Genomic DNA, 27486 nt, shown 5'->3' with positions numbered 1-27486 from the left:
TGAAGGATAATTTGTGTTCAAAAGTAGATGTTTTTAGTTTTGAAATATTTTAGATTAATTAGAGTAATATCTTTGGAGTTAAGACCAAATCTTCAGTTTATTGAGCCATGGACAGAAAATTTACATGATCAGGTACTTCCTGTTGGTCTAATTTTAATTGCATGCCAGATTTGTTAACTTTCAGGTTGGTCTGGGACAACTGCATCTACATGGAGGGCGTGGAGTAGAACAAAACCATCAGGTAACTTCCCTGCTCCTAGGGCTTTTCATGCTGTAGCAAAAAATGAGGCTTCAGGTGTATTTCTTGCTAAGTTTGTGTTTGTGTTATTTAGACGTCCATCCATCAAACTAGCTTTCAAGATCTAACTAACCCTTGAGGCAGCTGAAGAATAAAAATGTAAATATACCTCATAGTAGTGGGAAAGATTTTATTAATTCTAAAACCTCATTCTCAATACTACCAAAAAAATAAGCATACAGGTGCAAACGTGGCTCAGTGGCAGAATTCTCGCCTGCCATGCCAGAGACCTGGATTCAGTTCCCGGTGTCTGCCCATACAAAAAATAAAAATAAAAATAAAATAAACACACAGTATGTTGATTTCTGATGTAATATAAGTATGAAAAGGAAAAATATTTTCCATGCCTTTTAGGGACTACTTAGTTTATCCTTTTCTCCCAGAGAAAGGAAGTCAAGCTGCTGTTAGATGTCTTTGAGGCATCCTGATGCTCACATTGCCTGTAAATATTAGAAGTCTTTTTGGCTCTTAAGTTTAGGGAACAAAAGAAATTTCTTTGCATCTATAACTATGAAATAACTTCAGGATAAATAGTACCTTGATACATCTGATAAAATAAAACTTCTGGACTATAGTGATTTCTATTTTGAAATATTGATAACTAAATGATGTTCTTTTTAAAGACACTGCAATTTAACAAGATTTTTTAAATTTCCTGAAATAATTATTTTGGTTAAAAGACAAGGGGAGTCTATTAAAAATTAATTATTCTCATAAATTCTTTTCTCACAGAGAGCATTTGACTACTTCAATTTAGCAGCAAATGCTGGTAATTCACATGCTATGGCCTTCTTGGGAAAGGTACTGTACATCCTAAGTGAATGTATTACGCAGTAGTGAGAGGAATTTGCCTAGTCAGCGCAAACTGTATTCAGGATTTACAGCTTACCAGAAATAAATTGTAAATAAAATTTCCAATCCAAAGATATTATATCTTGTCTTAAGGTAAATGGTATCCTGAGCCATTTTCTTTAGCATTGTAAATGTAGCATAGTGTTTGCCCTTCGGTATATTAATTCTCTGTTGAAATTAGCTATCATGCTCTGAGCTCTTAATTGTTTGTATTATGTAAAATAATGAATGTTTTAGTTTCCTTGACTGCACAAGTAACTACAATCAAATGGGTCAGCTTAAAACAATGAGAATTTATTCACTCAGTTTTCAGTAAGAAAATGTCTGAATCAAGGCATCATCAAGATGATGGTTTTTCCCTGAAGACTGTGCCATTCTGGCACTGGCTGCTGGAGATACTTGGTCTTTACCTTGTCACATGGCAAGACACCTGATGCCCTCTCCTGGCCTTTCCCCTCTCTTCCACATTCTCTTGATACTTGATTTCTAGCTGCTTCCTCTGTGACTTTCTCTCCATCTGTCTGAATTTCATTCCACTTATAAAGTACTCCATTAATAATAGTAAGACCCATCCTGTTTGAGTTGGGTCACATCTTAGCTGAAGAAACCCCATCAAAAGATCCTCCTTGCAATGGGGTTCATATCCACAAGAATGGATTAAGTTTAAGAACATGTTTTTCTAGGGTACGTACAACTTCAAAACCACCACAATGAGGAATTTATTCTTTATACCATGTAGTGTTTTGTTATAATTGCCTGTTTTTTTCCATGCACAATAGAGACAATTAGTGTTTGTTGAAATTTACATGGAGACCTTCTAATTGTCCTAAATTAAATATAATAGCCATCAACCACTTCTCAGTGAATTTCTTTTCTTGAACAAGGAAACATTTAAATCCAGAGACTTAATGAATCGATTCCATATGTCATGGCACAATTTCAAAACTTTATCATTATTTCAAAAATTATTGCAGTGTACCAATGAGTATTTACATGTTGTTTTAGTTTACAAGCTGCAGGAATGTGATATACGAGAAACTGAATTGCTTTTAAAAAGGAAAATTTATTAACTTACAAGTTTACAGTTCTAAGGCCATGAAAATGTCTAAATTAAGGTATCAACAAGAGGTTACTCTCACTCAAGAAAGGCCGATGAAGTTCAGGGTTTCTCTCTCAGTGGAAGGCACATGGCAACGTCTAATAGCTTTCTCTCCTGGCTTCTTGTTTCATGAAGCTCCCTGGGTGTGTTTTCCTTCTTCATCTCCAAAGGTGTCAGGCTGTGTGGACTCTGTCAGTTCTGTTGGCTCTAAAGCTTTATCCAAAATGGTTCCCTCTTAAAGAGTTCTAATAAGCAACCCCACTTTGAATGGGTGGAGACACATCTCCATGGAAACCACCTTATCAAAAGTTACCACCCACAATTGTGTGGATCACATTTCCATGGAAACAATCAAAAAGTTCTCATCTAGCAATAGTGCATGAAGATTAAAGGACAAGACGTTTCCAGGTTTCTTTTAGGCCAAACTGGCAGTGGTCCTGTTTATACAAATCCCACAACACTCTTATTGGTTTCCTATGCAATAGGCTGGGATCGTGCCTGTCAGACCAAAGGACTTTCCACAAATCCTTCCGAAATAACTCCATCTCCAATCCTGGCTTTTTCTGAAATGTTGACTAGTTTTGGATTTGGTTAATCCTCATGTGTGCCACTATTCTCTGGGGTCTCCATTTCCAAAAGACCATAATTTTCCCGAGCATCAATTTCTGTTTTTCCAAGAGTTCAGCTCTCAATTTATCTCTTTCATCTCACATTTTGCTATAAGCTGCAAGGAACAGCCAGACTGCACTTTCCACATTTAATTTGGAAATCTGTCCTGCTAAATACCCAAGTTCATGGTTTTTAAAATCTGCCTTCCAGCCAAAACTACCAGTCAATTTTGCCAGATTATCTGCTATTTTAAAACAAGGATCAACTTGCTTCCAGTTTGTAATACGCACCTCATATCTGTCTGGAGCCTTGTCAGAAGTATCTTTAGAGTACACATTTCTACCAACAGTTTCTTCAAAGCATTTTAGGCCTTCTCTGTCAAGCTCCTCACAACCCTTCCAGAATCTTCCCCTAATCCATTTAAAAAGCTATTCCAACATGTTTGGTATTTGTAAGCCACAGCAGTACCCCACTCCTGGTACCAAAATCTGTTTTAGTGCAAGCTGCTGGAATGTGATATTCCAGAAATGGAATGGCTTTTAAAAAGGAAGTTATTAAGTTGCAAGTTTATAGTTCTGAGGTCATGAAAATGTCCAAATTAAGTCACCAACAAGAGGTTACTTTCACTTAAGAAAGACAGTTGACGTTTGGGGTTTCTCTCTCAGCACATGGCAACATCTACGAGCTTTCTCTCCTGGCCTTTTATTTCATGAAGCTCCCTGGGTGCATTTTCATTCTTCATTTCCAAAGGTCTCTGGCTGTGTGGACTCTGTCAGTTCTGGTGGTTCTGAAGCTTTTTCCAAAGTAGTTCCCTCTTAAAGGGCTCCAGTAAGCAATCCCATCCTTTAATGGGTGGAGACACATCTCCATGGAAACCATCTAATCACAAGTTACTACCCACAATTGGGTCGGTCGCATCTCCATGGAAACAGTCAGAAAGGTTCCCACCCAGCAATCTTGAATGAGGATTAAAGGACATGGCTTTTCTAGGGTACATAATAGTTTCAAACCAGCACATGTCTGACCAAATCCCAAGGTAAGGAGGTCCAGATAGGATATGTCTCAAAGGTTTATACAATTAGGAAAATCTAATCCTATTACTATTACAACTAGTTAATTGGGACCTGGCAACTTTATGTTTAAACATTCCAACCTAATATTAAAGCACAGAAATTGCTATTCCCCCATCTGTTTTTATTAAGCATGTGAGAAACTTTTCATTGCAGTCCTTTTGTTTCTTGCTCTGGATTACTAGTTATTGCTATTTCGGAAAAATGATTTCATTCATAATTTCCTTAATGTATACATGGATAAAAATAGTATTGGTCATTCTATTTTCTTTTTCTTGGCCATTTATGATATAATCTAAAAGTTCAGTATTTGAAACCTTTTTAAGTAATCTTTTAGTTACTTCTTTCCTGAACTTGAGACTCAGCCTTTATGTTATCCTGGAGAAAGGAGCTGTAGAGGAGAAAGAGTAGACATTGCTAACAGCAATCCTTTTCCTTGTTTAATCATTAATCTAAGCAATTTATGGAACCATGGGATAGAAGGAGAGAGCGAAAAAAAAAAGGTTATCTTGGGGTTAAAGTTTTCTTCTCCTGAGACTGATGTTTGAACTGATTTTATGTGTATGTATTTATAGACTAATTCACAAATTGTATATGACAGAATATATAATAATTTAAAAATGTTTGTTTTAAAGGATCTTTCATTTAAAAATATCCTGTGAGGTATTCTAAACTTTGTTGAAAGATTTCACAAGAGCTAACACAAATCAGAATGAAGTGAGGTGGGAGAAAAATGGAAGTGGGAAGAAGGTTGTAGAACCTAATGAAATTGGGGTCCATTTTTCAGATGTATTCAGAGGGAAGTGATATTGTGCCACAGAGTAATGAAACAGCGCTTCACTACTTTAAGAAAGCTGCGGACATGGTAAAGATTTTATGACTCAATATATTGAAATATGTACCATATTACTGTTATTTTGATAAATAAGTTTATTGTTTATAACCAACTATTGCCAGAAATTGTTGAAAGTACTTATGTAAATGTGATGTGTCTGAATGAATTGACTAGAAAAAAATCTTCCAATAAAAAGCAAATTTTTTTAGGAACCAAATTGTTGAATATTAAGTTTCTCTTTATATTATATTGAGAGGTTTCTTTTTTTAGTTTTTTTTTCCTTTTTCTGTTAGAGAAATTGTGAGTTTATAGAATAATCATTCATAAAATACAGGATTCCCACGTACCACCATATTATTAACACCTTGCATTGGTGTGGAAATTTTTTACAAGTGATGATAGCATGTTTTTTTAATTTTACTATTAACTATAGACCATGGTTTAACTTAGGGTTTACTGTTTTGTAGTGTAGTCCATAGATATTTTTTTTTAATTTTATTCTGTTACCATATATACAGTCAAACATTTTCCATTTTAGTCACATTCAGATATATCTATTTAGTGCTGTTAATTACCTTCACAATATTTTGCTACCATCACCACCATCCATTACAAAAATGTTTCCATCATTCCAAATAGACATGCTATATACTTTAAGTCAACCTGCATCCTGTCCCTTTGGGGGATGCCATAAGTTTGCTTATTCTAATTATTTCAAATAGTGAATTCATACAATATTTGTCCTTTTGTGTCTGGCTTATTTCATTCAACATAATGTCTTCAAGATTTCACCCATATTATTGCATGTATCAGGACTTCGTTTCTTTTTTCACCTGAATATTATTGTATTATATGAATATACAACATTTTATTTATCCATTCATCAGTTGATGGACACTTCAGTTGCTTCCATCTTTTGGCAGTTGTGAATAATACTGCTTTGAACATCGGTATGCAACTATTTATTCAAGTCCCTGCTTTCAATTCTTGTAGGTATATACCTAGTAGTGGCATTGCCGGGTCATATGATAGTTCTATACTTAGCTTTCTGAGAACCAGCAAACTGTTTTCCACAGCAGCTGTACATTGCCACTAGAAACAAACGGGTATACCTATTTTTATGCATCCTCTCCAGCGCTTATTTTCTGATTTTTTAATAGCAGCCATTCTGATTGGTATGAAGTGGTATCACATTCTGGTTTTGATTTGCATTTCCATAATAGCTACTGATGTTTAGCATCTTTTCATGATTTTTTCCCACTATGTAGGTTGTCATTTTATTTTCATGATAAAGTCCTTTGAAGGGCAGAAGTTTTTAATTTTGTTGAGGTTCCATTTATTTATTTTTTGTTGTTGTTGCTTGTGCTTTGGATGTGAAGTCTAAGAAATCAGTGCCTAAAGCAAGGTCCTGAAGATGCTTCCCTATGTTTTCTTATAGGAGTTTGATAGATCTAGCTCTTATATTTAGGTCTTTGGTCCATTTTGAGTTGGTTTTTGTATAAGGTGTGAGATAGGGGAGGACCCCTTTTTTTGCAAATGGAGAGCCAGTTTTCCCAGCACCATTTGGAAGAGACTATTCTTTCCCAATGGAGTGGTTTTTGCCACTTGATAATAGTATTGCTGTATTTATGTTATTATTTGTTGACTTAACCCCATGGCATCTTCCTTTTTTATTGGAGTAGAGGGTTACCAGTGAAAAACTCCAGAAAAAAATGTGATCTATTTAATTGAGAAAATAAGATGAAATATTCTAATATTTGTGTTATGAAGTTATAGTACAAATAAATGTTACCATGGTACCAAAACTGATTTTAAACTTGAATTTACCATTTATTCAGGCAAATTTATGAAAGCCTCCTAAATGTCTAATCATCAGTATTATGTTTAGTCTCATGGAAAGGTGAAAGCTTTGTTTTGATTTGCAAAGTACTAAGACATGTTTCGAGTATGTTTGTGAATTATTTCTTTTGCAATCATTTATTCTTACCAATATTTTTAATGAATCCTTTTTTGCTCTGCTTTATAGGGCAACCCAGTTGGACAGAGTGGGCTTGGAATGGCTTACCTCTATGGAAGAGGAGTTCAAGTTGTAAGTGTTCAGTCTGACATTCTGACTTTAATAAGCAGTCAGCTGGTGAGATAGGAAGATGTTCCTTAAGTAGCGTTGAATCAGCCCAGGTTAGGCCATTTCATTGAAACCAAAACTCGTAGATGTGGTTCACTGCCACCCCTCACTCTGGGACCCTACCCCAGCTGCCTAGGTGGGCTCCATCTCATGCATCTTCTCCTGAGGATATGAAATTGGACCTCATTCTTCCATCTGTGCACTTTACCCTACCTACCTTTCCTGTCTCTCCAATTTAAGAGGAAGAAAGCTTTCCATTCTGTTCTTTGCCCCTTCTAACTACCTCCTTTCCCCTTTTTAGCTCTTTACCGCAAAGCCGAGTTCTTCTAACAAATGCACTACATTAGCTGCTATCATTCATTCTTAATTCTTTACAATCCAGGGTTCTGTCTTATATTAATGCCTTTGTATACATTCAACATAACCTCCTAAATGTCAACTCCAGTTGATATTTTTGGTTGTGCCTCACTTGAACTCTCTCTCCTGGGATTCTGTGGCTACAAACTCCCTTGATTTTCCTCAGTCATTTCTTCTCATCCTTCGGTGGTGCCTCCTTATGTTGGATGCTCCTAAGTTCTCATTGCTGCCCTCTTCTCTTTATGATCTCTCCCAGCTATATGTTCTTTAAGTTGGGCCTGAAACTGAGAGCAAGGCTTAAGATTCTGCCTATAGGTGTTCCCTAACACTCACCAAAAAAAAAAAAAACACAGTAAAAAGATCTCATTTTTATTCTTTCTAAATGGTTTTAGGATACTAAAATTCAGTAGTATCTTTTAAACGTTCTCTGTGGCGACATGATATTCGATATCTAATAATTATGTAGTGTTTGATAAGCTACACAGGTAAGGAACTAATAAGAGAGTAAATTTCCTTATTTAATATTAGGAAAATTGAGGTTTTAAAAAGAGTGAGTGGTTGGTTAGGAGAAAAATTATAATGGTTCCTTAATTCCTAACCTGGTGTCCCAGTGGTGTTTATGTTTCTAAACACCACTAACATGCAAATTGTTTCACAAAAACCTTATTTGCTTTTCTTCACAGTCTTTAATACTAATCTCCCTTATGCCCATCTGTATGTTATAAAAAACAAGGAGGTAATCCTTCTAATGTCTCTTTGAAGGTATTCTATAAGCGTGCTTTAATTCCTTTTAATGAATGAATCTCCAAATTTCTGAATAGATCAGCCTTTTGAGCTTTCTGGTCACGTGACCTCTTTTTCTACAGAATTATGATCTGGCATTGAAGTATTTCCAGAAGGCTGCTGAACAAGGCTGGGTAGATGGGCAACTACAGCTTGGCTCTATGTACTATAGTAAGTAACATTGAAATTAATGATAGATACACCAAGATCTAAATTACCCTATTTTCCACTAGATGGCGCTATAATATGGAAATGGGAGCTATTCAATTCCTGTCCATTACTATTCTCCCAATTGAATTTGTCCATCTTGGCTTTCATTGTAAGTTATAGTTATTAATCAGCTTCACATATTTCCTAAATAAGAACTCTGACTTTCATTAGTTTTACTCCTCATATATAAAGCTCTGATACTTAACTAAATCTTAAGACTATTACTGACCTTTCATGTGGTTTTTCTTACAGATGGCATTGGAGTCAAGAGGGATTATAAGCAGGCCTTGAAATATTTTAATTTGGCTTCCCAGGGAGGCCATATCTTGGCTTTCTATAACCTAGCACAGATGCATGCCAGTGGCACAGGCGTGATGCGATCGTGTCACACTGCAGTGGAGGTAAGGTCTTCCCTGCTGATTTGTATAGAGGAAATTAATTTGTCCACTGGGAAACTCTACCCTTTTAATCTGGTTGTCTTTGCATGATTTCTTCTAGAGAAGAAATAGACTCGGCCTACTGGCATTGATGTATTTAGGGAAGATTCTGAGGGTCTGTGTCCGCTATTATATTTATTCATTTAGTTTGTCTCTCCCTATTAGAATCATCAGATATTGTTGTCTGCGGTATCTCTAGCACCTCGGGCAAAAGGTATATGTGAATGAATGTTCCACAGGGGAGTGCTGATGTCTCCTGATCCAGACTTTCTTCTTGGCTCTCACATAGCTCTTTAGAGTAGTTAGAAGAGTTTCTACACCTCTGTACTTTAGTTTCCTCACTTACCAAATGGAGCTATTAGTAGGACTTACCTTGTAGGGCTAATGTGAGGATTAAAAATGAGTTAATGTACGTAAATCATGAGAACAGTGCCTGGCACAGAGTAAACGGTGTATAATTGTTTGCTGTTATTTTTATGAACCTGCCGTCTTCTAAAGACTAAGTGAAAACTTCAAGTAAATATCTCAAAAGTTTGTGTAGATTTAATATAGCTGCCAGAGATTCAAGAAGCAGGCTTAAGAATCACAGGTAGACTTCCGGAGAAGATGGCGGCTTAGTAAGACGCGCGGGTCTTACTTCCTCCTCCAGAAAAGCAACTAAAGAAACAGAAACAATACGAAACAGCTCCCGGAGTCACGACAGAGACCAAAAAGACAGCGTACCCCATTCTGGAACAGCTGAACGGGCAGGGAGAATCTGCTGCGGTGAGATACCCGAGGGGCGCGCGTTTTCCCGGCCAGGGCGGCTGGCGACTGGGGTCCCCTCCACGCACGTGGCTCCCCGGTCTGACTGGGAACGTTGGATAGCGGGGCCCTCCCGTCACGCTTGGCGTTTCGGGCCAGCTGGGCAATTAGGACCGGCACTCTCCCAAGCCGCGGCAGCCAGCGACCCCCGCCTCCACGCGCGGTCTCCCAGGCCGACTGCCGTGCAGACAGACAAGCGCCACGAGCGCCACCTACTGGGCAGGAAAAGAAAAACAGAGCCCAGAGATTTCACAGAAAAAGCTTTCAACCAGCTGGGTCCCACACCCAGGGAAATCTGATCAAATGCCCAGACACCAGCAGAAAATAATGGATGACACTCGGAAAATTGAAGATATGGCCCAGTCAAAGGAACAAACCAATAGTTCAAATGAGATACAGGAGCTGAGACAACTAATGCTGAATATACGAACAGAAATGGAAAAACTCTTCAAAAACCAAATCAATAAATTGAGGGAGGACATGAAGAAGACATGGGCTGAACAAAAAGAAGAAATAGAAAATCTGAAAAAACAAATCACAGAACTTATGGGAGTGAAGGACAAAGAAGAAAAAATGGAAAAAACAATGGATACCTACAATGGTAGATCTAAAGAGACAGAAGCTACAATTAGTGAACTGGAGGATGGAACATCTGAATTCCAAAAAGAAACAGAAACTATAGGGAAAAGAATGGAAAAACTTGAGCAGGGGATCAGGGAACTGAATGACAATATGAAGCGCACAAATATACGTGTTGTGGGTGTCCCAGAAGGAGAAGAGAAGGGAAAAGGAGGAGAAAAACTAATGGAAGAAATTATCACTGAAAATTTCCCAACTCTTATGAAAGACCTAAATTTGCAGATCCAAGAAGTGCAGCGCACCCCAAAGAGAATAGACCCAAATAGGCGTTCTCCAAGACACTTACTAGTTAGAATGTCAGAGGTCAAAGAGAAAGAGAGGATCTTGAAAGCAGCAAGAGAAAAACAATCTGTCACATACAAGGGAAACCCAATAAGACTATGTGTAGATTTCTCAGCAGAAACCATGGAAGCTAGAAGACAGTGGGATGATATATTTAAATTACTAAAAGAGAAAAACTGCCAACCAAGACTCCTATATCCAGCAAAATTGTCCTTCAAAAATGAAGGAGAAATTAAAACATTTATAGACAAAAAGTCACTGAGAGAATTTGTGACCAAGAGACCAGCTGTGCAAGAAATACTAAAGGGAGCACTAGAGTCAGATACGAAAAGACAGAAGAGAGAGGTATGGAGTAAAGTGTAGAAAGAAGGAAAATCAGATATGATATATATAATACAAAAGCCAAAATGGTAGAGGAAAATATTATCCAAACAGTAATAATACTAAAAGTTAATGGACTGAATTTCCCAATCAAAAGACATAGAATGGCAGAATGGATTACGACCCAGCAATACCACTGCTAGGTATCTACTCAAGGGACTTAAGGGCAAAGACACAGATGGACATTTGCACACCAGTGTTTATAGCAGCATTATCTACAATTGCAAAGAGATGGAAACAGCCAAAATGTTCATCAACAGACGAGTGGCTAAACAAACTGTGGCGTATACCTACGATGGAATATTATGCAGCTTTAAGACAGACTAAACTTATGAAGCATGTAATAACATGGATGGACCTAGAGAACATTATGCTGAGTGAGTCTAGCCCAAAACTAAAGGACAAATACTGTAAGGTCCCACTGATGTGAACCGACATTCGAGAATCAGCTTGGAATATATCATTGGTAACAGAGACCAGCAGGAGTTAGAAACAGGGTAAGATAATGGGTAATTGGAGCTGAAGGGATACAGACTGTGCAACAGGACTAGATACAAAAACTCAAAAATGGACAGCACAATAATACCTAAGTGTAATGTAACTAGGTTGGAACACTGAATGAAGCTGCACCTGAAATATGGTTTTTTGTTTGTTTGTTTGTGTGTTTGTGTCTTTTGTTTTTGTTTTTTTTTCCTTTTTATATATATATAATTAGTATTATTATTTTAATTCTCTTCTCTATATTAACATTCTATATCTTTTTCTGCTGTTTTACTAGTTCTTTTCCTAAATCGATGCAAATGTACTAAGAAATGATGATCATACATCTATGTGATGATACTAAGAATTACTGAGTGCATTTGTAGAATGGAATGATTTCTAAATGTTGTGTTAATTTCTTTTCTTTTTTTTGATTAATAAAAAAATTTAAAAAAAAAAAAAAGAATCACAGGTAGCCAAAGTGCAAGAATGATTTTCTGTTATAGATTTCCACTTCTTATTTTTCATTTACTTTTTTTCTCTCCCCTTCTCATAGTTGTTTAAGAATGTATGTGAACGAGGCCGTTGGTCTGAGCGGCTTATGACTGCCTATAACAGCTATAAAGATGGCGACTACAATGCTGCCGTGATCCAGTACCTCCTGCTGGCTGAACAAGGCTATGAGGTGGCACAGAGCAATGCGGCCTTCATTCTTGATCAGCGTAAGGTTGAGCTCAGTCCTGCCTTAGGTTTAGATTACGGAGGTTTACATCAAATTAACCTGTTAAAAAGAAAAGCCACAAAGAAACCTTCCTTATTGTTTCAAATGGAACTTAACAATACACACATTTGTTTTTTTTATCTCAGGTCTCTAAACCATCAAAGTTAGTGTTATAAAATTAACAGTAGAAATAGATTTCACATTCATCATAACATTGACTGCTTTCAATAAATACATTCTCCAAAATACAGTGGATAAGAAAACATTGTTTTATTTTCAGCAATGCCAATCCTTAGGAGTGGCTCAATTATTAGTTTCATTGCTGGTTCTGAGGATAAAACATGTTTAGGAAAATAGTGCTATCCTGAATCCAATGATTCATTTGAACTCAGAATTCTGATACCTATTTAATTTTAATACTTGTTTAATTTAATTCTTGTTTTATTCTAATTCTTGTTTAAATTGTGTCCCATTTATCACCCTAGTTTGCAGCTAAAGCCTAAAAGTCTAGTGTATTTCCTTAAATGTTGTTTAACTTATATTTTCTTATTTTTTCCCTGTAGGAGAAGCAACCATTGTAGGTGAGAATGAAACTTATCCCAGAGCTCTGCTGCATTGGAACAGGGCTGCCTCTCAAGGTGAGGGGTTAGTTTTAGGATAAGAATTTGGCCCAGGGACCTCTCTATTGTTTTTTTTATCTCCCATAAAGATTAAATCATGTCATTCAGCACCTTGAAATTAGACAGGTATAATACTATTGCTTAATTTGTTTGTATCATGATTGGTTTTTATTGAAATGTAAATTCTAATCCTGAGTTTCTAAATTGAATTACAAAGAAATATTTGTATTGGACATTTATGTCACACTGTGATTTACTCTTTGGTTTTTAATTTGAGGCTGATATGGTATAAAATGAGCCTTGAGTAAAATGTTTAATAGAACATCAGCCTACAACCCAGAAGAACTTTCATTTTGTCCCAATCTTTTTATTTCAAATTATTTCTTTCTCATACATATTCCTGTCAACATTGTCTACCTGTCTTTTCTCCAAGCTTAAACAGGGGTCTCTCACTGAACTGTTTCAAAAATGTAAAAAACCTGCTGGAACTAGAGAATGCTCATTTAAAGAATATTATTAGTGAAATAGAGAAGATCACCCACCTTTTACCTCTCCCTGACTACTGCAAAGACTTCTGCAAAACAGCTACATTTCTAGTTTAAATTTTTACTGAATTTATAGCATAGCTGAGGGGCTTGTTATACAGTTTGTTTACTATCAATTAAAAACATTTGTTTTATGTAAGTATGTTGGCAGGAGGAGAAATAACAATTTGGTCTCTTTTAAACACTTTATATATGGTAATTTTGCATTTAATTTTCGTTTAAGGCTATACTGTGGCTAGAATTAAGCTTGGAGACTACCATTTCTATGGATTTGGCACTGATGTAGATTACGAGACTGCATTTATTCATTATCGTCTAGCATCTGAGCAACAACACAGTGCACAAGCTATGTTTAATCTGGGATATATGCATGAGAAAGGACTAGGCATTAAACAGGTGGGTATGGCTTCAAAACAAATATTTGAATAATATTTGTATCTGTACTTTTATGCAAAGTAGACTTTCTTTGGAACTTGCTCAGAGTTTAGGCCATAAAGTTATAAGATGGTTTTGTAATACTTCAAAAGACTGTCCTGGCATCTCTCTCATCTTGTAGCATACACACATATAATAATATCCATACTGTTGTATTTAGATATTAAGCTAAAACAGACTGATGAAAATGGAAATGCAGTTCTGCTTCTCTTGGTTACTCCTTCTTTGAGAAACTATCTATACATAGATAGCCAAATGCTGTTCCTAAATCATTTTGAGAATGAATGAAGATATTTGCTGCTGAAAAACTTATTTCTGATACTTATACCTTCCTAATGAAGTCTAACATTTTCTAGACCTGTGGTCTTAAGTACCCTCAGTTTTCCAATCCATGAGCACAGACTGTCTTTCCATTTATTTAGGTCTTCTTTGATTTCTTTTAGCAATGTTTTATAGTTTCCTGTATACAAGTTCTTTCCATCCTTGGTTAGATTTATTCCTAGGTATTTGATTTTCTTTTAGTTACTATTGTAAATGAAATTTTTAATTTCTTCTTCACATTGTTCATAGTGCATAGAATCACTACAGTTTTTTGCATGTGATCTTGTACCCCACCATTTTGCTGAATTCATTTGTTAGCTCTAATAGCTTTTTTATGGATTTTTCAGGATTTCTGTAAATAGGATCATATTGTCTACAAATAGGAAAAGTTTTATTTCTTCCGTTTCAATTTAGATGCCTTTTATTCCTTTTTCTTGCCTTATTCCTCTGGCTAGAACTTCCAGTACAACATTGAATAACAGTGGTGATGATTTTCATCTTTGTCCTTTTCCTTATCTTAAAGGGAAAGCTTTCAGTCTTTCACTGTTGAATACAGTATTAGCTGTGAGTTTTCCTGTATGTTTTTTATCATATTGGGAGAGTTTTCTTCTATTCCTAATTTTCAAAGAGTTTTTATCAATAAGGGGTGCTGGGTTTTGTCAGATGTCTTTTCTGCATCAATTGAGATGATCATGTGGGTTTTTTCCTTTTTTCTATTAATGTGGTGTCTTACATTAATGGTTTCTCTTATGTTGAACCATTTTTACATTTATACACTAAATTATGGTGTATAATTCTTTTAATGTGCTGTTGGATTTGTTCTGTTAGTATTTTATTGAGGATTTTTGCATTTGTATTCACAAAGGATACTAGTCTATAATTTTCTTGTATCTTTATCTGGCCTTGGTCTGAGGGTGATATTGGCCCCATGGAATAACTTAGGAAGTTTTCCCTCCTCTTCAATTTTTTGGAAGAGTTTTAGCAAGATTGGTGTTTATTCTTCTTAGAATGTTTAGTTAAATTCACCAGTGAAGCTATCTGGTCCTGGGCTTCTCTTTGTTAGGAAGTTTTTAATTACTGATTCAAACTCTGTAGTAGTTACTGGTCTGTTGAGATCTATTTCCTATTGGGTCAGTGTATATAGTCTGTTTTTAGGAGTGTGTCCTTTTCGTCTAGGTTGTATAATTTCTTAGCATATAGTTATTCGTAGTATCCTCTTATGATCCTTTTTCTTTCAGCAGGGTGGGTAGTAATGCCCCCCACCCCCCGCGCGCCACCTTAACTTCTGCATCCTATCTCCTTTTTTCTGTTAGTTTGCCTAAAGGTTTGTCAATTTTATTGATGTTTTCAAAGATCCAAATTTTGGTTTCATTGTTTTGTGTGTGTGTGTAATTTTTCTATTCTCTATTTGTATTATCTCAGCTCTAAGATTTATTATTTCCTTCTTTCTTCTAGCTTTGGGTTTAGTCAGAGCTTCCTTTTCTTGTTCTTCAATGTGACTTGAGATTTTTCTTCTTTTTTGGAGGGTTGAGGAGGGTGCATGGTCCGGAATCAAACCCAGATCTCCCACATGGAAGGCAAGCATTCTACCACCAAACAACCTGTGCACCCTTTTCTTCTTTTTTAACATAGGAGTTTACAGCTATGCATTTCCCTCAAGAACTGCTTTTGCTGCATCTCAATTTTGGCATGTTGTGTTTTCTTTTTTATGTGTCTCTAAGTGTTTTTTAATTTCCTTGTGATTTATTCTTTGACCCATTGGTTAAGAATGTATTGTCTAATTTTCACATATTTGTAAAATTTCCAGTTTTCCTTTTATTTTATTTCTAGCTTCATTCCATTGTAATCTGAAAAGATACTTTTATGATTTCAATATTTTTTAATTTATTGACACTTTTGTGACCTAATATATGTCTATCCTGGAGAATGATCCACATGCAATGGAGAAGAATGTGTATTCTGCTGCTATTGGAAGAAGTGTTTATATATATATATATATATATATCTGGTATGTCTCATTGGTTTAGAGTATTGTTTATGTCTTATATTTACTTATTGATATCCTATCTAAGTCTTCTATACATTATTAAAAGTGGTGTATTGATGTTTCCTACTATTTATGTAAAATTGTTTATTTCTCCCTTCAAATCTGTCAATATGTGTTTTGTATTTTTTGGATTGTACCATTAGGTGCATGTATATTTATAATTGTTATGTCTTCCTGTTGAATTGACCCCTTTATCAGTATATAGTTGCCTTCTTTATCCCTCATTTTTTTACTTCATATTTTATCTGATATTAGTATAGCTACCCCCCATCTCTTTTGTTTGCTATTTGCACAGTATATTTTTTCCCAACCTTCCACTTTTTAGCCTAATGTGTCTTGAATTTAAATTAAATTAAGTCTCTTTTAAGTAACTTATAGTTGGGTCATGCTTTTTAATCCATTCTGCTGATCTTTACCTTTTGACTGGAGAATTTGATCCATTTACATTTAAAGTTACTGCTGATAATACAGGATATTCTTCTGCCAGTCTGTTATATGGTCTTTATACCATTTTCTCCCTCATTTCTTCCATTAACACCTACTTTCTTATTTATTTTATTTTTTTTTGTATTGTACCATTTTTGAGTCACTTCTCATTTCTTTCTGTATATATGTTTCACATATTTTCTTTGTTGTTACCATGGGGCTAAAATTTCATATCCTAAATCTATAGCCATCATTTTTCTTTTTTTTCTTTTCTTTTTTTTTTTTTTTTCACATGGGCAGGCACCAGGAATCGAACCCAGGTCCTTGGGCATGGCATGCAAGCATTCTTACCTCCTGAGCCACCGTGGCCTGCCCAATATAGCCATCATTTTGACATGATACCAACTTCAGTATCATACACATACACTGATCCTGTACTTGTTGTACTTGTTACAGATTATATCTTTATACGTTGTATTTCCCAAACTTTGGATTTATCATTTCAATTGAAGCTTTTGCATTTTTTGAAACTTTAATCAGTAGAAAGTGAACTTAGATGCCAAAATATAAAATACCCATATGATTTGATTATGGGGTACCTTTACTGGAAGTCCTTACTTCTTTCTGTCACTTCATTCCATTGTCTAGTTTCCTTTCCTTTTAGTCTGAAAAACTGCTTTTACCATTGCCTTTAGGGTAAGTCTGATGATGATGAACTCTCCCAGCTTTTGTTTATCTGAGAATGTCTTAATCTTTCCCTTATTTTTGTAAGAAAGTCTCACAGGATATAAAATTCTTGGTTGGTAATTGTTTTCTTTCAGCACTTTATATATCTCATCCCACTGCCTTTTTACCCCCTTAATGTCTGCTGAGAAGCTGGAGCTTAAATCTTATTGGGACTCTCTTGTATGTACCATGTAACTTTTCTCTTGTAGCTTTCAGAACTCTCTCCTGTCTTGCATTTGACAGTTTGACTCTTTGTTGTGTTGCATGGTTCTGTTTGAGTTTATCCTGTTTGGGGTTTGTTAGTCTTCTTAGAGGAGCATAGTCACATCTTTTGCTAGTCACATCTTTATTACATTTAGGAGTTTTTTGCCATTATTTCTTTGAATATTCTTCTGTCCCTTTCTCTTTATCCTCCTAGAACTTCCATAATATATATATGTATATGGGGTAGCTATACTAATATATATATATATATATATATTGGTACACTCTATGATGTCCCACAGATCTCTTAGGCTATTTTCAATTTTTTTTAGCTTTTTTTTTCTTTCTGCTCCTCAGTCTGAAACATTTAAAATGTCTTATCTTCTAGTTCACTGATTCTTTTTGCCCATTCTAATCTGTTTTTGAAGCTCTTCTAGGGAATATTTCATTTCAGTTATTGTTATCTTCAAATTCAGTGTTCTATTTGGTTCCTTTTTAAAATTTCTCTCCCTTTATCAAGATTTTCATATTGTTCATTCATTATTTTCCTGATATTTTTCTAGTTCTTCCTCTGTATTTTCTCTTTTCTCCTTGAGCATATTGAGGGTCATTTTTAAAAAATCTTTGTCTGGTATTTCCACAGTCTGGTCTTCTTCACTGATATTTTCTGAATTTTTATCCTGTTCCTTTGGATGAGCCATCATTTCCTGTTTGTTTGTCTTGTAATATTTTCTTGCACATAGTACATTTTAATTTTTTAAAGTGTTAACTTGGTGTTTAGTCCCTGATCTCTCTGTTCCTTGAGTTTGTATATAGTCCCCATGTTACGACAGAGATTTCCTTACATGCTAGGACCTGACAAAACAAAACCAGTACAAAAAACAAACAAACAAAAACACCTTTCACCACCTTTGCAAATTGGCTCTGCATTAGCCAGTGCTCTCCTTTAGAGCTGAACTCTTCTTCAAGAAGATTAGCTCAAGGCACATGGGAAGTGCCAAGTCCTCACTTTCTTTTCAGAGCCCAGGTCTTGTCCTGAGCTTGTGCTGGCTAGTGGCCTTAGGAATTCTCTTTACAGGAATTAAAAAGCCCCCTGCCCTATATGAAATAGATCTTTTTCCTTTCATAGGTGTGCTGTTGTATGATTTAAGCAGGAGAGTGTTTGTCCCAGGCTAATTGTTTCTTACACTGCTTTAAATATACCAAGAAGCTCTTCTACTTGGAGGGCAAATTCTGGGAGGGCCAACCCCAGAGGCATTTCCTAGATCAGTCCTTCAGGTTGCCTCCTGATTAACTGATACTGATGTACAGGCACTGCAATATGCCCAGAGGGGTTATTCTGCTCCTGCTGGAACTGGGTCAGGGACCTACAATGGGCTAGCTCATTACTGCATCTGCTGTGCAGGCTGGCTCAATACTACACTGGGGAGCGAGGGGCATAGGAGCCAGCAAGGGTGCCAGGAGCATCTTCTAGGGCTTTTGAAGTTATGTTTTCTTGACTGGGCACTTTCCCAATTACTAAGCCCTTTAACTGTTTTCCATAGTTTTAAGGTAGGGTACTTTCCTTAAAACTCCTGCTTTTGCCCGAAGAGGTTTGGAATAGTCGCCACTCTCATACCAGTCTCCAATGATCTTCAGTAGCTGATCAAAAGCAGTGATTATCAGTCAGTCCACACTCTTCCAGATTTTAGAGAACTAAGTCTTTATTTCCCACCCTGGCAGCAACAAGTTACATCAGAGTCAGGGTTGCAGACCTCATGAAGCTTGGGGAAATTTACTGTCATTTACCAGCTTCTTCCTCTACCTCTCTCTTGGATGCTGCATAGTGTTCCGCTAGATTCTGGTGTTTCAAAATAGTTAAGTCAGGTAATTTCTGCCCATTCAATAGGTATTTTGGTGAAGGGACTGATTCCAGGAGCCTCCTACGCCACCATCTTATGAAAAAGTTCTTATGTGAATTTTCTTTAAAATTCTTATTTATCCGTATGAAAAAAATTATTTAATTTTGAATATTTTCCTTTTCTTACTGGATTTATATTTCCAGTCCACTATTCCCACAGAATTGTATGCTATCAATGTTATGTTTTAATGCTTAGGTCTTTAAAGACCATTCTGTCATACTTATCTGGAAAAAAAATGTAGAATTCATATTTTGAATTTTATTTTCTGTGTTAAGACTCCAAATATTGGGGGCGGGCCACGGTAGCTCAGCAGGTAAGAATACTTGCCTGCCGAGCCCGAGGACCTGGGTTCGATTCCTGGTGCCTGCCCATGTTAAAAAAAAAAAAGACTCCAAATATTGGGCGAGCCACAGTGGCTCAGCAGGCAGAGTTCTTGCCTGCCATGCTGGAGACCCAGGTTCGATTCCCAGTGCCCGCCCATGCGAAAAAAAAAAAAAGAGTCTAAGTATTAAGGAAAATTATTGAGATAGTCAGTTGATCAAATAGTAATACACTATTGATCAAATGAATATAATGATCAAAATTTTGATAAAATTTTACTTTCATGTTAATATTGAAAATGCATTTTTTAATGAGACAGTGGAGCCCTTTGTAAAATTAATTTATGTGTCATTGAGTGAATTTAGCTTTAATTCTAGTTTTCATTTTTATGGATGTGTAACTGGAACTTTGATCACATAAATAAGAATGTGGGAAATGGACAGGGTTTTATTATAGCAAGATCACTCAATTCTTTAACCTGCTTTGGAGTTATGTGCCAAAAATTGAGAATGATCTGTCATTAAAAATTATTTAATTTAATTTTATTGTTATTCTATATCAGCTGACACCTTGATTAGGTCCCTCCCCCCATAATTTTGATGAAAACAAAGAATTGAAAACCACAGATTTGTAAAAGGATGTGTTCCTTGATCATCGGACTCATTTACTTTCTTAGTTTCTGGAAAGAATATCAACAAGGCTGTATCAAGAACTGTAAATTGACTATTAGCATTTTGTTGATCTCATGTGTTCAAGTGTTAGGGGGGAATAGTGTTAATTTCATTATACATTTGCTAATACACCATTTTTTAAAAAATACCTTTTTATTTTTTCAAATTTAAGTAGTAATTTTAATTTCAATATGTAAATTTTTAATTTGTCTCAATATTTTAAATGTTAATATTAAATAACTACAATTTTTTCAGAATCTTGGAACTTTAGGCTCAGTGCATTCAATCTGTAATAGATCTCTGCCATGTAGCTTAGTTGTCAAAGCCACTCTTTATTGTCAAACCAGTCAGCCAAATCAGGCTTAGTTTCTGTCAGCAAGTCTGACTTCATTTTTTCATTCAAATGAAGTTTAATATGTGTTTAAGGACTATTATAAAGATCACATGAAAGTTATGGAATTTATGGGATATTTCTAGTAATCATTTACTAAAAGTCAAGATGAAAGTAATTATTTAATCTGTTTTTAGAATAGATTATAAAGTAAGATTAATCAATGTGCTTTTCTCATCTCTTGAGTTTTAATATTAAATAATATATAGCTAATATAAATTCTTTGAATGAAGAGTATGATAAAAGGCATAGTATTCTTTGATAAGAGTGGGGGAACTCTGGGGTTCAGCTTTTGAGAATAATTAATGATATATAAAAATTAGAATAACTCCATCAAATTTTGTAAGGCACCATGATTGGGGGTGCGAAGGTAGGTAGTTCACTGGTAGAATTCTCACCTGTCATGCTGAAGACCCAGATTCGATTCCCGGCCCGTGCACTTCCCAGATAAACAAGCAAACAAACAAAAATTCAACAAATGATACTGCAATAAGGGGATACTCACATGGAAAAAAGAATGAAATATGACCCCCACCATACAGCATTCAAAAAAATTTTTAAAAGACATCATGATCAGCTTTTCCTACCTTTTTCCTATTTTTTAAAATAAAAGCGACATTTATACTGCTAAAAACTAATCAATCTAGCATAACTAGAAAATAGTAAGTATTAAATAAGATGACGATTGGCTATCTTGGAATAAGTAATTGAGGATATACTTGGTAAGATAGATTTTCATTACCTTGTTGAATCATCCACATAGAGCCTATGTAATCACATAAAAGTTTGATCTATAATCTTGAAAAATAGAGCAGTTTATATTTTTTGGATTGGAGATCCTAGCCATACTGTTACCATTGTTTGAAGGTGATTTTCTTTTTAACTAATGATACATCCTAGGGGTGAGTATAGGGAATAGCTGAAAGTAATTGCTTATATTCACATACATGAAAAGTTATTTTTAGTATTTAGCTTCTCTTCTCATTCTGTCATAGAATTCCTTATTAAGAGTTTAATATTCTTTGATAGTAGGGTGTGGAAGAAGTTAAGTTAAACTTGACAGATCTCCCACCAACCCATTCTCCCTCCCACCTGAATTCAGAGCATTCCGTCCTGGGCCAAAATTAATAGTAACATTTTTCACCCTTTACAGAAATATGTCTAAGACAGGGAAACCCAGGATGCCCGATGGTTTTATAATTAACCATTAAAAGAGCCTTCTCCAAAACCAGTACTTCAGATCATCTCTTTATTGACCTATAAGGATAAGGTTTGAGTGGGTGAGGGGTGTGCCTTTTGTAAGGTGGAGAGAGGTTGCTGGGTGCACAGACATTCTTAGGCAGATCCCTTTTAGATCCTCCCATATGGAAGCTGAGGCTGTGAAAAATGGAGGCCCTTAACTATATCCATGACAGAATCCATTAGACAGTCCTGAGTCCCATTTGAACATCGCTATTCTAAACTGAAACCAGGAGTTGTTTCCCTTGGAGATCTAAAGGTTAAGAGTATTGTGTGTAGGTATATGACTATATCCAGCAAATAGGATATTGGATAGAAGAAAACTGAGTTAAATTTTCTAATTTTTAATTAAATTTTTCAAAATTAAGTAGTTAGATAATTAAAGAAATTTTACCCACGTAAAGCTTGGGTGTTTTCTTTAGGTAAGGGAAATGCATTATAAAGTATAAACTTGGTAGGTAGAATAAGATTATCTGATAGAGAAACCAAGTAATACTTTTACTCATTTTGACAAGAAATTAATTTTGGTTTATTACTTATGTTTTAGGATATTCATCTAGCAAAACGTTTCTATGACATGGCAGCTGAAGCCAGCCCAGATGCACAAGTACCAGTCTTCCTAGCACTCTGCAAATTGGGAGTCGTCTATTTCTTGCAGTACATAAGGGAAACAAATGTAAGTGATCCATGCCTCTTGAGATTAAAATACAAATGTAAATTTCTCTGTCCTGGAGAATTGTATTTAGAAAGTAGGGTGGGAAGGAGTATCCTTATAGATATAGACACAGGCAGCTTCACAGTTTTCAGGTAGCATTTGACAACAATTCCCAATGCTAAAGCATTTTTTCACTAATGAAGATATTTTCTGGTCTAGAAAATACACTGATTCATGGCAATTTGAGACAGTAGTTAACTAAATTCAATAAACATTAAGTCATATAATTGCCTAGCAATGACTCAGACCAGTCCTTTGAAAAAAAAAAAAAAGAACCTGAGAACCTTCCGAGGCCTGTTGAACCTCAGATTCTTCTGGTAATGAATCTTATATTTAAAATGCCACTTAAACTTTATTCTCTAAAAATAGCTTGCATTATTTAAATAAGCTAATGGTAGAACTAGATAGGAGATGGGTTATCCATTCTCTTCAAAACTACCAACTTTAATCAACAATTCTTATATAGAGGTGGTTTGGGGATTCTGTCATTTTTATATTTTATTTAAAGTATCTTGTCTTAGTTTGCCTTTCTGCTATGGCAAATATCAATTTAACAGCAACAGTTTAAACCTACAACCTACAGATGGGTTCCTGGTCCAGATAAGTCCTGAAACCTAGCCCAGCCTCTCCAGAACATCCGATAGTTCCATCTCCCTACCCCATATTAGTGACAGACCCTTCCAATATAAAAAATTTAGAATTGCCATAGCCCAAACAACCCTAAAGAGAGGTTTGGAAAGATCAAAGGTGATGGTGGGGTTATACATAGAAGATAGGGTTTAACAAATGAATATGAGTGCTGAATAATTAAATTGCTCTTTTGGTCGCCAATATTTTCGAGCAGCTAGAAGTAAAAACCTAAAATCATGAAATTGTAACCCATGTCTAAAATATATTCTACAACTAATTGTGGTGCTGTACTTTGAAATTTATAGCTTTTTTGTATATATGTTATTTTTCACAAAAAACGAATAAAAAAAGTCGATTGATGATAAAAAAATATATTTAAGCCCTCTAGCCTCCTCCATTCTGAAGCAGCTAGAAGGAAAAATCTGAGAGGATCGTATGGTAGCCCATGACAAACTCTGGGATCTGTCCTGTAACCACTTTTTGAAGAATGCTTTGAAAACTATGGCTTTTTTATTTCTTTGCTTTGTATATTTGTTATACTATACAATTTTAAAAGTTTAAAAAAAACACAACAATTTATTGGCTCATGGCTTTGAGGGTAGAAGTTAAAAATCGAGATATTAGCAAGAGCTGCTTTCTTGCCGAGTCTGTAGTATTCTGGTGCTGCCTGCTAGTCGTCTTTGGGCATTCTTGGCTCTTATCTCTGCCTCCTGTTTCATGGTGACATCCCTTCCTTTCAAAGTCTTGCTCCTCCAGTTTTCCCTTGACTCCCAGTTGTGGCTTCTTTTGTATTTCTCTGACTTCTGGCTTCTGATTTCTCTCTGTATGAGGCCTCCAATAGTATGGATTAAGGACTGTCCCATTCCCTCCACAGTTCATTTGGTCACAAGTTAACTAAAAATAACATCTTCAAAAGGTCCCATTTACACATGAGTTTACACCCACAAAAATATGGATTAAGGTTAAGAACGTATCTTTGCTGGGGTACATAATTCAATCTACCACATATTTATAGTTCCTAATAGTGGATTAACTAGTATAGCATTTAACTCTGAAAACCCAAACATGTATATAGAAGCAAGGGCTATTTAACTTTATTTCACTCAGGACCAGAAAAATATGGTGCTTCAATTTTTTTGTTAGTATCTTTTGGAGCAAGTTGATAAACCATTTCAGCATTAGATTCAAGAACAGACTTTCCTTCCTATATTACACAGATGTAAATGTAGGCTCCGCTGTTCCAACATCTATAAAGAGAAATCCAACTTCTTGCTTTTGCCACCCTATCCTCTAGCACTGAGGTCATCCATATTTAGGACTCTAGAGTGTTAGAGATGTCAAACTCTTTTCTCCAGATTGCCTATACATTTATAATGTCAAATTGCTATAATTACTTGGTGGTATGAGTTAGGGTCAGCTGTTCCATCTGCTGACTAAAACTATCCGTGTTCCTTTAATGTAAGATTAAATTAAATTTCATTAATTAAAGAAGCAGCCTGCTCCTTCTCTATGAGCAGTATTTCATACCCTGCCTTCTACAACTTTTTATCACTAATAAACTGTTACAGTCTAAAGACTTGCTCATGCACTACAACATACTCAGTTGTTTTTTTTAAATAAGTGTAAAGAAGATAAATGTTCTATAATTGTAGAACTCAGGCATTCCAATTGAGGATTTTTTTTTTTAAAGTAATAGGTATTTATGGTCAGAAAGTTAGAGAGTACAGAGAAGCACAAAATGAAAAATTAATGCCTCCTCTCCAACCCCACATCTCCATCTCAGGTCCCTCCCCAGGGAGCCTAGTTAATAGTTTCTTATATTTTTCCAAAAAAAAAATTTATCGCCTATAATTACAAGTATATATTGTGGGGTCTTTTTTATGCAATTTGATTCAAACACAAGGTTTATACCCCTTATTAACTTTATTTGTGGTTAGGTAGTAATTAGAAAATATCAGGACTAAAACAATTTTTAAAAAATGCAAACTAAGAACATAAATTTTAAGTTTAAATCCAAGTGTTTCATTGTGCATTTTAATTAAATCTAACTAAACAGTATTATTCCTGTTGGCTAAAAAATTTAATTCCTGCCATCTTCAAGTACATGAAAGAACTGGTTAAATAGTTCTATTGTCTAAACAGAGCTTTTCCCAGCCTATGTGCCATCACTGCAAATAGGTAACAGGTGTGTCAAGATACTGACTGCCCCTTGGCCTTCCATTCTCCCCAGGGCTCCTTCCAAATATTTTCTGTGAAAAATGGCTAAATATTAGTGCGTTAAATTACTAATGAAAAGAAGCTGTTTTAGACACTTTATATAATAGTTATTATAAAATAATAGTTCAATTCCTGAGATACCATTTCATCTTTGAGCTTCAAAGTCCTTTGAAACCTTTTTTTCAAAACAATACAGAGGGATACAAGGATAGTGGGATGCAAGTTCAGTGGTAGAATTCTCATTTGCCATGTCGGTAACCCAGGTTTGATTCCTGGCCCATGCACTTCCCCACCCCACTGCACCCCCACCCCCGCAAAAAATTCAACAGACAGTGCTGCAATAACCTGGTAGACATGGAAAAAGAATGTCATACAGCATACAAAAAAATATGTTATAGAGATTTCCTGAAATCAGTATTTTAATAAGTTCTGTGTTTATCTTTAATTTGTGATATGACTTTCCCTGAAGTTTTAGTGATCATAATGATTTTTATTTTCATTAAGATACGAGATGTGTTCACCCATCTTGATATGGACCAGCTGTTGGGACCTGAGTGGGACCTTTACCTTATGACCATCATTGCATTGCTGTTGGGAACAGTTATAGCTTATAGGCAGAGGCAGCACCAAGACATGCCTGTGCCCAGACCTCCAGGGCCACGGCCAGCTCCACCCCAGCCAGAGGGGCCACCAGAGCAACAGGCACCACAGTGACAGCCACCATGTCCAGCCTTGATCGGTGACAACCAAGGACATTGTTTGCTGAGAACACTTGCATTTGATTTAGGACTTTGGATCAGTGGCCACCTCCTGGAAGAGGCACAAGGAAGCATTTAATTCTTAAAGCTGCTTAGAATCTGATGCCTTTATTTTCAGGGATAAATAACTCTTACCTAAACTGAGTTGAATGTTCGTTTCAGTGCCATATGGAATAACAGCTCTCAGTGGCTTTCCTTTTTTTGCTTTCCTAGAAACATACGCAAGGCATTCAAAGTAATGCCTACTGTATCCAGCAGTCTTTCTTGGGTCCTTTGGTCATTATCTCAAAATGCATAAGTTGTTATGTCAATCATCCTTAAAGTCTTGTGCATCAACACTAAAAACTGATCGATGTAAAAAGAAAAACACAGTTGCAAATTTACCCTTAACATGTTTCAAAGTCTGAAAATAGAACTTACCTTTTAAGTTAAAAATGAGAGAGAAAGATGTCTTCAAAATGTTTTGGAACTGTAATAACTGAGAAACTATTTTACCAGTCCACATGCAAATATGCATATTCAACATATTTGTTATTTTAAAAGGGCAGGTTCGGAGCTTTCTTATTGTTGGCATTTTTCACATTTTATACCGTACTTCTCTCCTTCAGAGATTGAAAGACATTGTTAAAGAGCCTTATATGGATTACACTTCTTTGGAATGGAATATATATAAAATATTGTGAACTGACTCCTTGAGCTAACGTGAAATTCCCCACCTACTCAATATAATTTGCCTTGATCCAGAAGCCAGAGGATGGACTAAATGGGAGAAATTAGAAAACAATATTCAAGAACTCTGAATGGGGTACCAAGATCATATACAACATTTTCCCCAAAGTTGAAGCATTTGTTCCCAGGATTTATTTCACCTTGCACTTCTTATTGCACAAAGAACAGATCACCCTCCCGAATTCCTTAAATATTGAGTATTGTTTCCAGGCTAGGTCCACAGTGACTAACATTATAATACCAAAACTCAGATAATCAAAGATTGATTAAACTCAGTGGTTGAGGAAAGCCAAAGCCTGTTAATACTATTCTTTACTGTTCAGGTAGATATTTATTTCTGCCAGTTTTACATTACAGTAAAAATTACCTGTTTGCTTAGCTATCATATTCACCATCTTCTCACTGTTAACATTAGGAAATTCAAGGCTACTGCATTTCAGATTTGTCTGGTAAAACAGTAGGAAAACAACAACGGCAAAAAAGAAAACTGGGAACTTCATATGTCACAACCCCCCCCCCCCCAAAAAAAAAGAATTAAAACTTAAACCAAATTGGTATTTCTTTTTTTTTAGCAGACGGTGGTGTTCACCAGTCTATTAAGACTCCAT

The 27486-nt window shown here is 35.7% G+C and overlaps 1 protein-coding gene across 1 annotated transcript in view; it reads left to right on the top strand.

Annotated features, from left to right (window-relative positions):
- Positions 1-26837, top strand: part of SEL1L (SEL1L adaptor subunit of SYVN1 ubiquitin ligase) — a 67352-nt gene extending 40515 nt beyond the window's left edge. Inside the window, exons 11-21 of the mRNA XM_077123236.1 lie at positions 185-241; positions 1031-1099; positions 4716-4793; positions 6790-6852; positions 8112-8199; positions 8491-8639; positions 11818-11983; positions 12546-12620; positions 13371-13543; positions 22377-22505; positions 25896-26837. Coding sequence (XP_076979351.1) covers positions 185-241; positions 1031-1099; positions 4716-4793; positions 6790-6852; positions 8112-8199; positions 8491-8639; positions 11818-11983; positions 12546-12620; positions 13371-13543; positions 22377-22505; positions 25896-26105 — 1257 coding nt within the window. The 3' untranslated portion in view covers positions 26106-26837. The remainder of the gene's footprint in view (positions 1-184; positions 242-1030; positions 1100-4715; positions 4794-6789; positions 6853-8111; positions 8200-8490; positions 8640-11817; positions 11984-12545; positions 12621-13370; positions 13544-22376; positions 22506-25895) is intronic.
- Positions 26838-27486: the final 649 nt, after the last annotated feature.

This window comes from Tamandua tetradactyla, chromosome 12 (genome assembly GCF_023851605.1).
Source record: "Tamandua tetradactyla isolate mTamTet1 chromosome 12, mTamTet1.pri, whole genome shotgun sequence".
Classification (NCBI taxonomy): Eukaryota; Metazoa; Chordata; class Mammalia; order Pilosa; family Myrmecophagidae; genus Tamandua; species Tamandua tetradactyla.
Note: the sequence above shows the minus strand (reverse complement) of the source record. Positions and strands in the feature narration are given on the sequence as shown.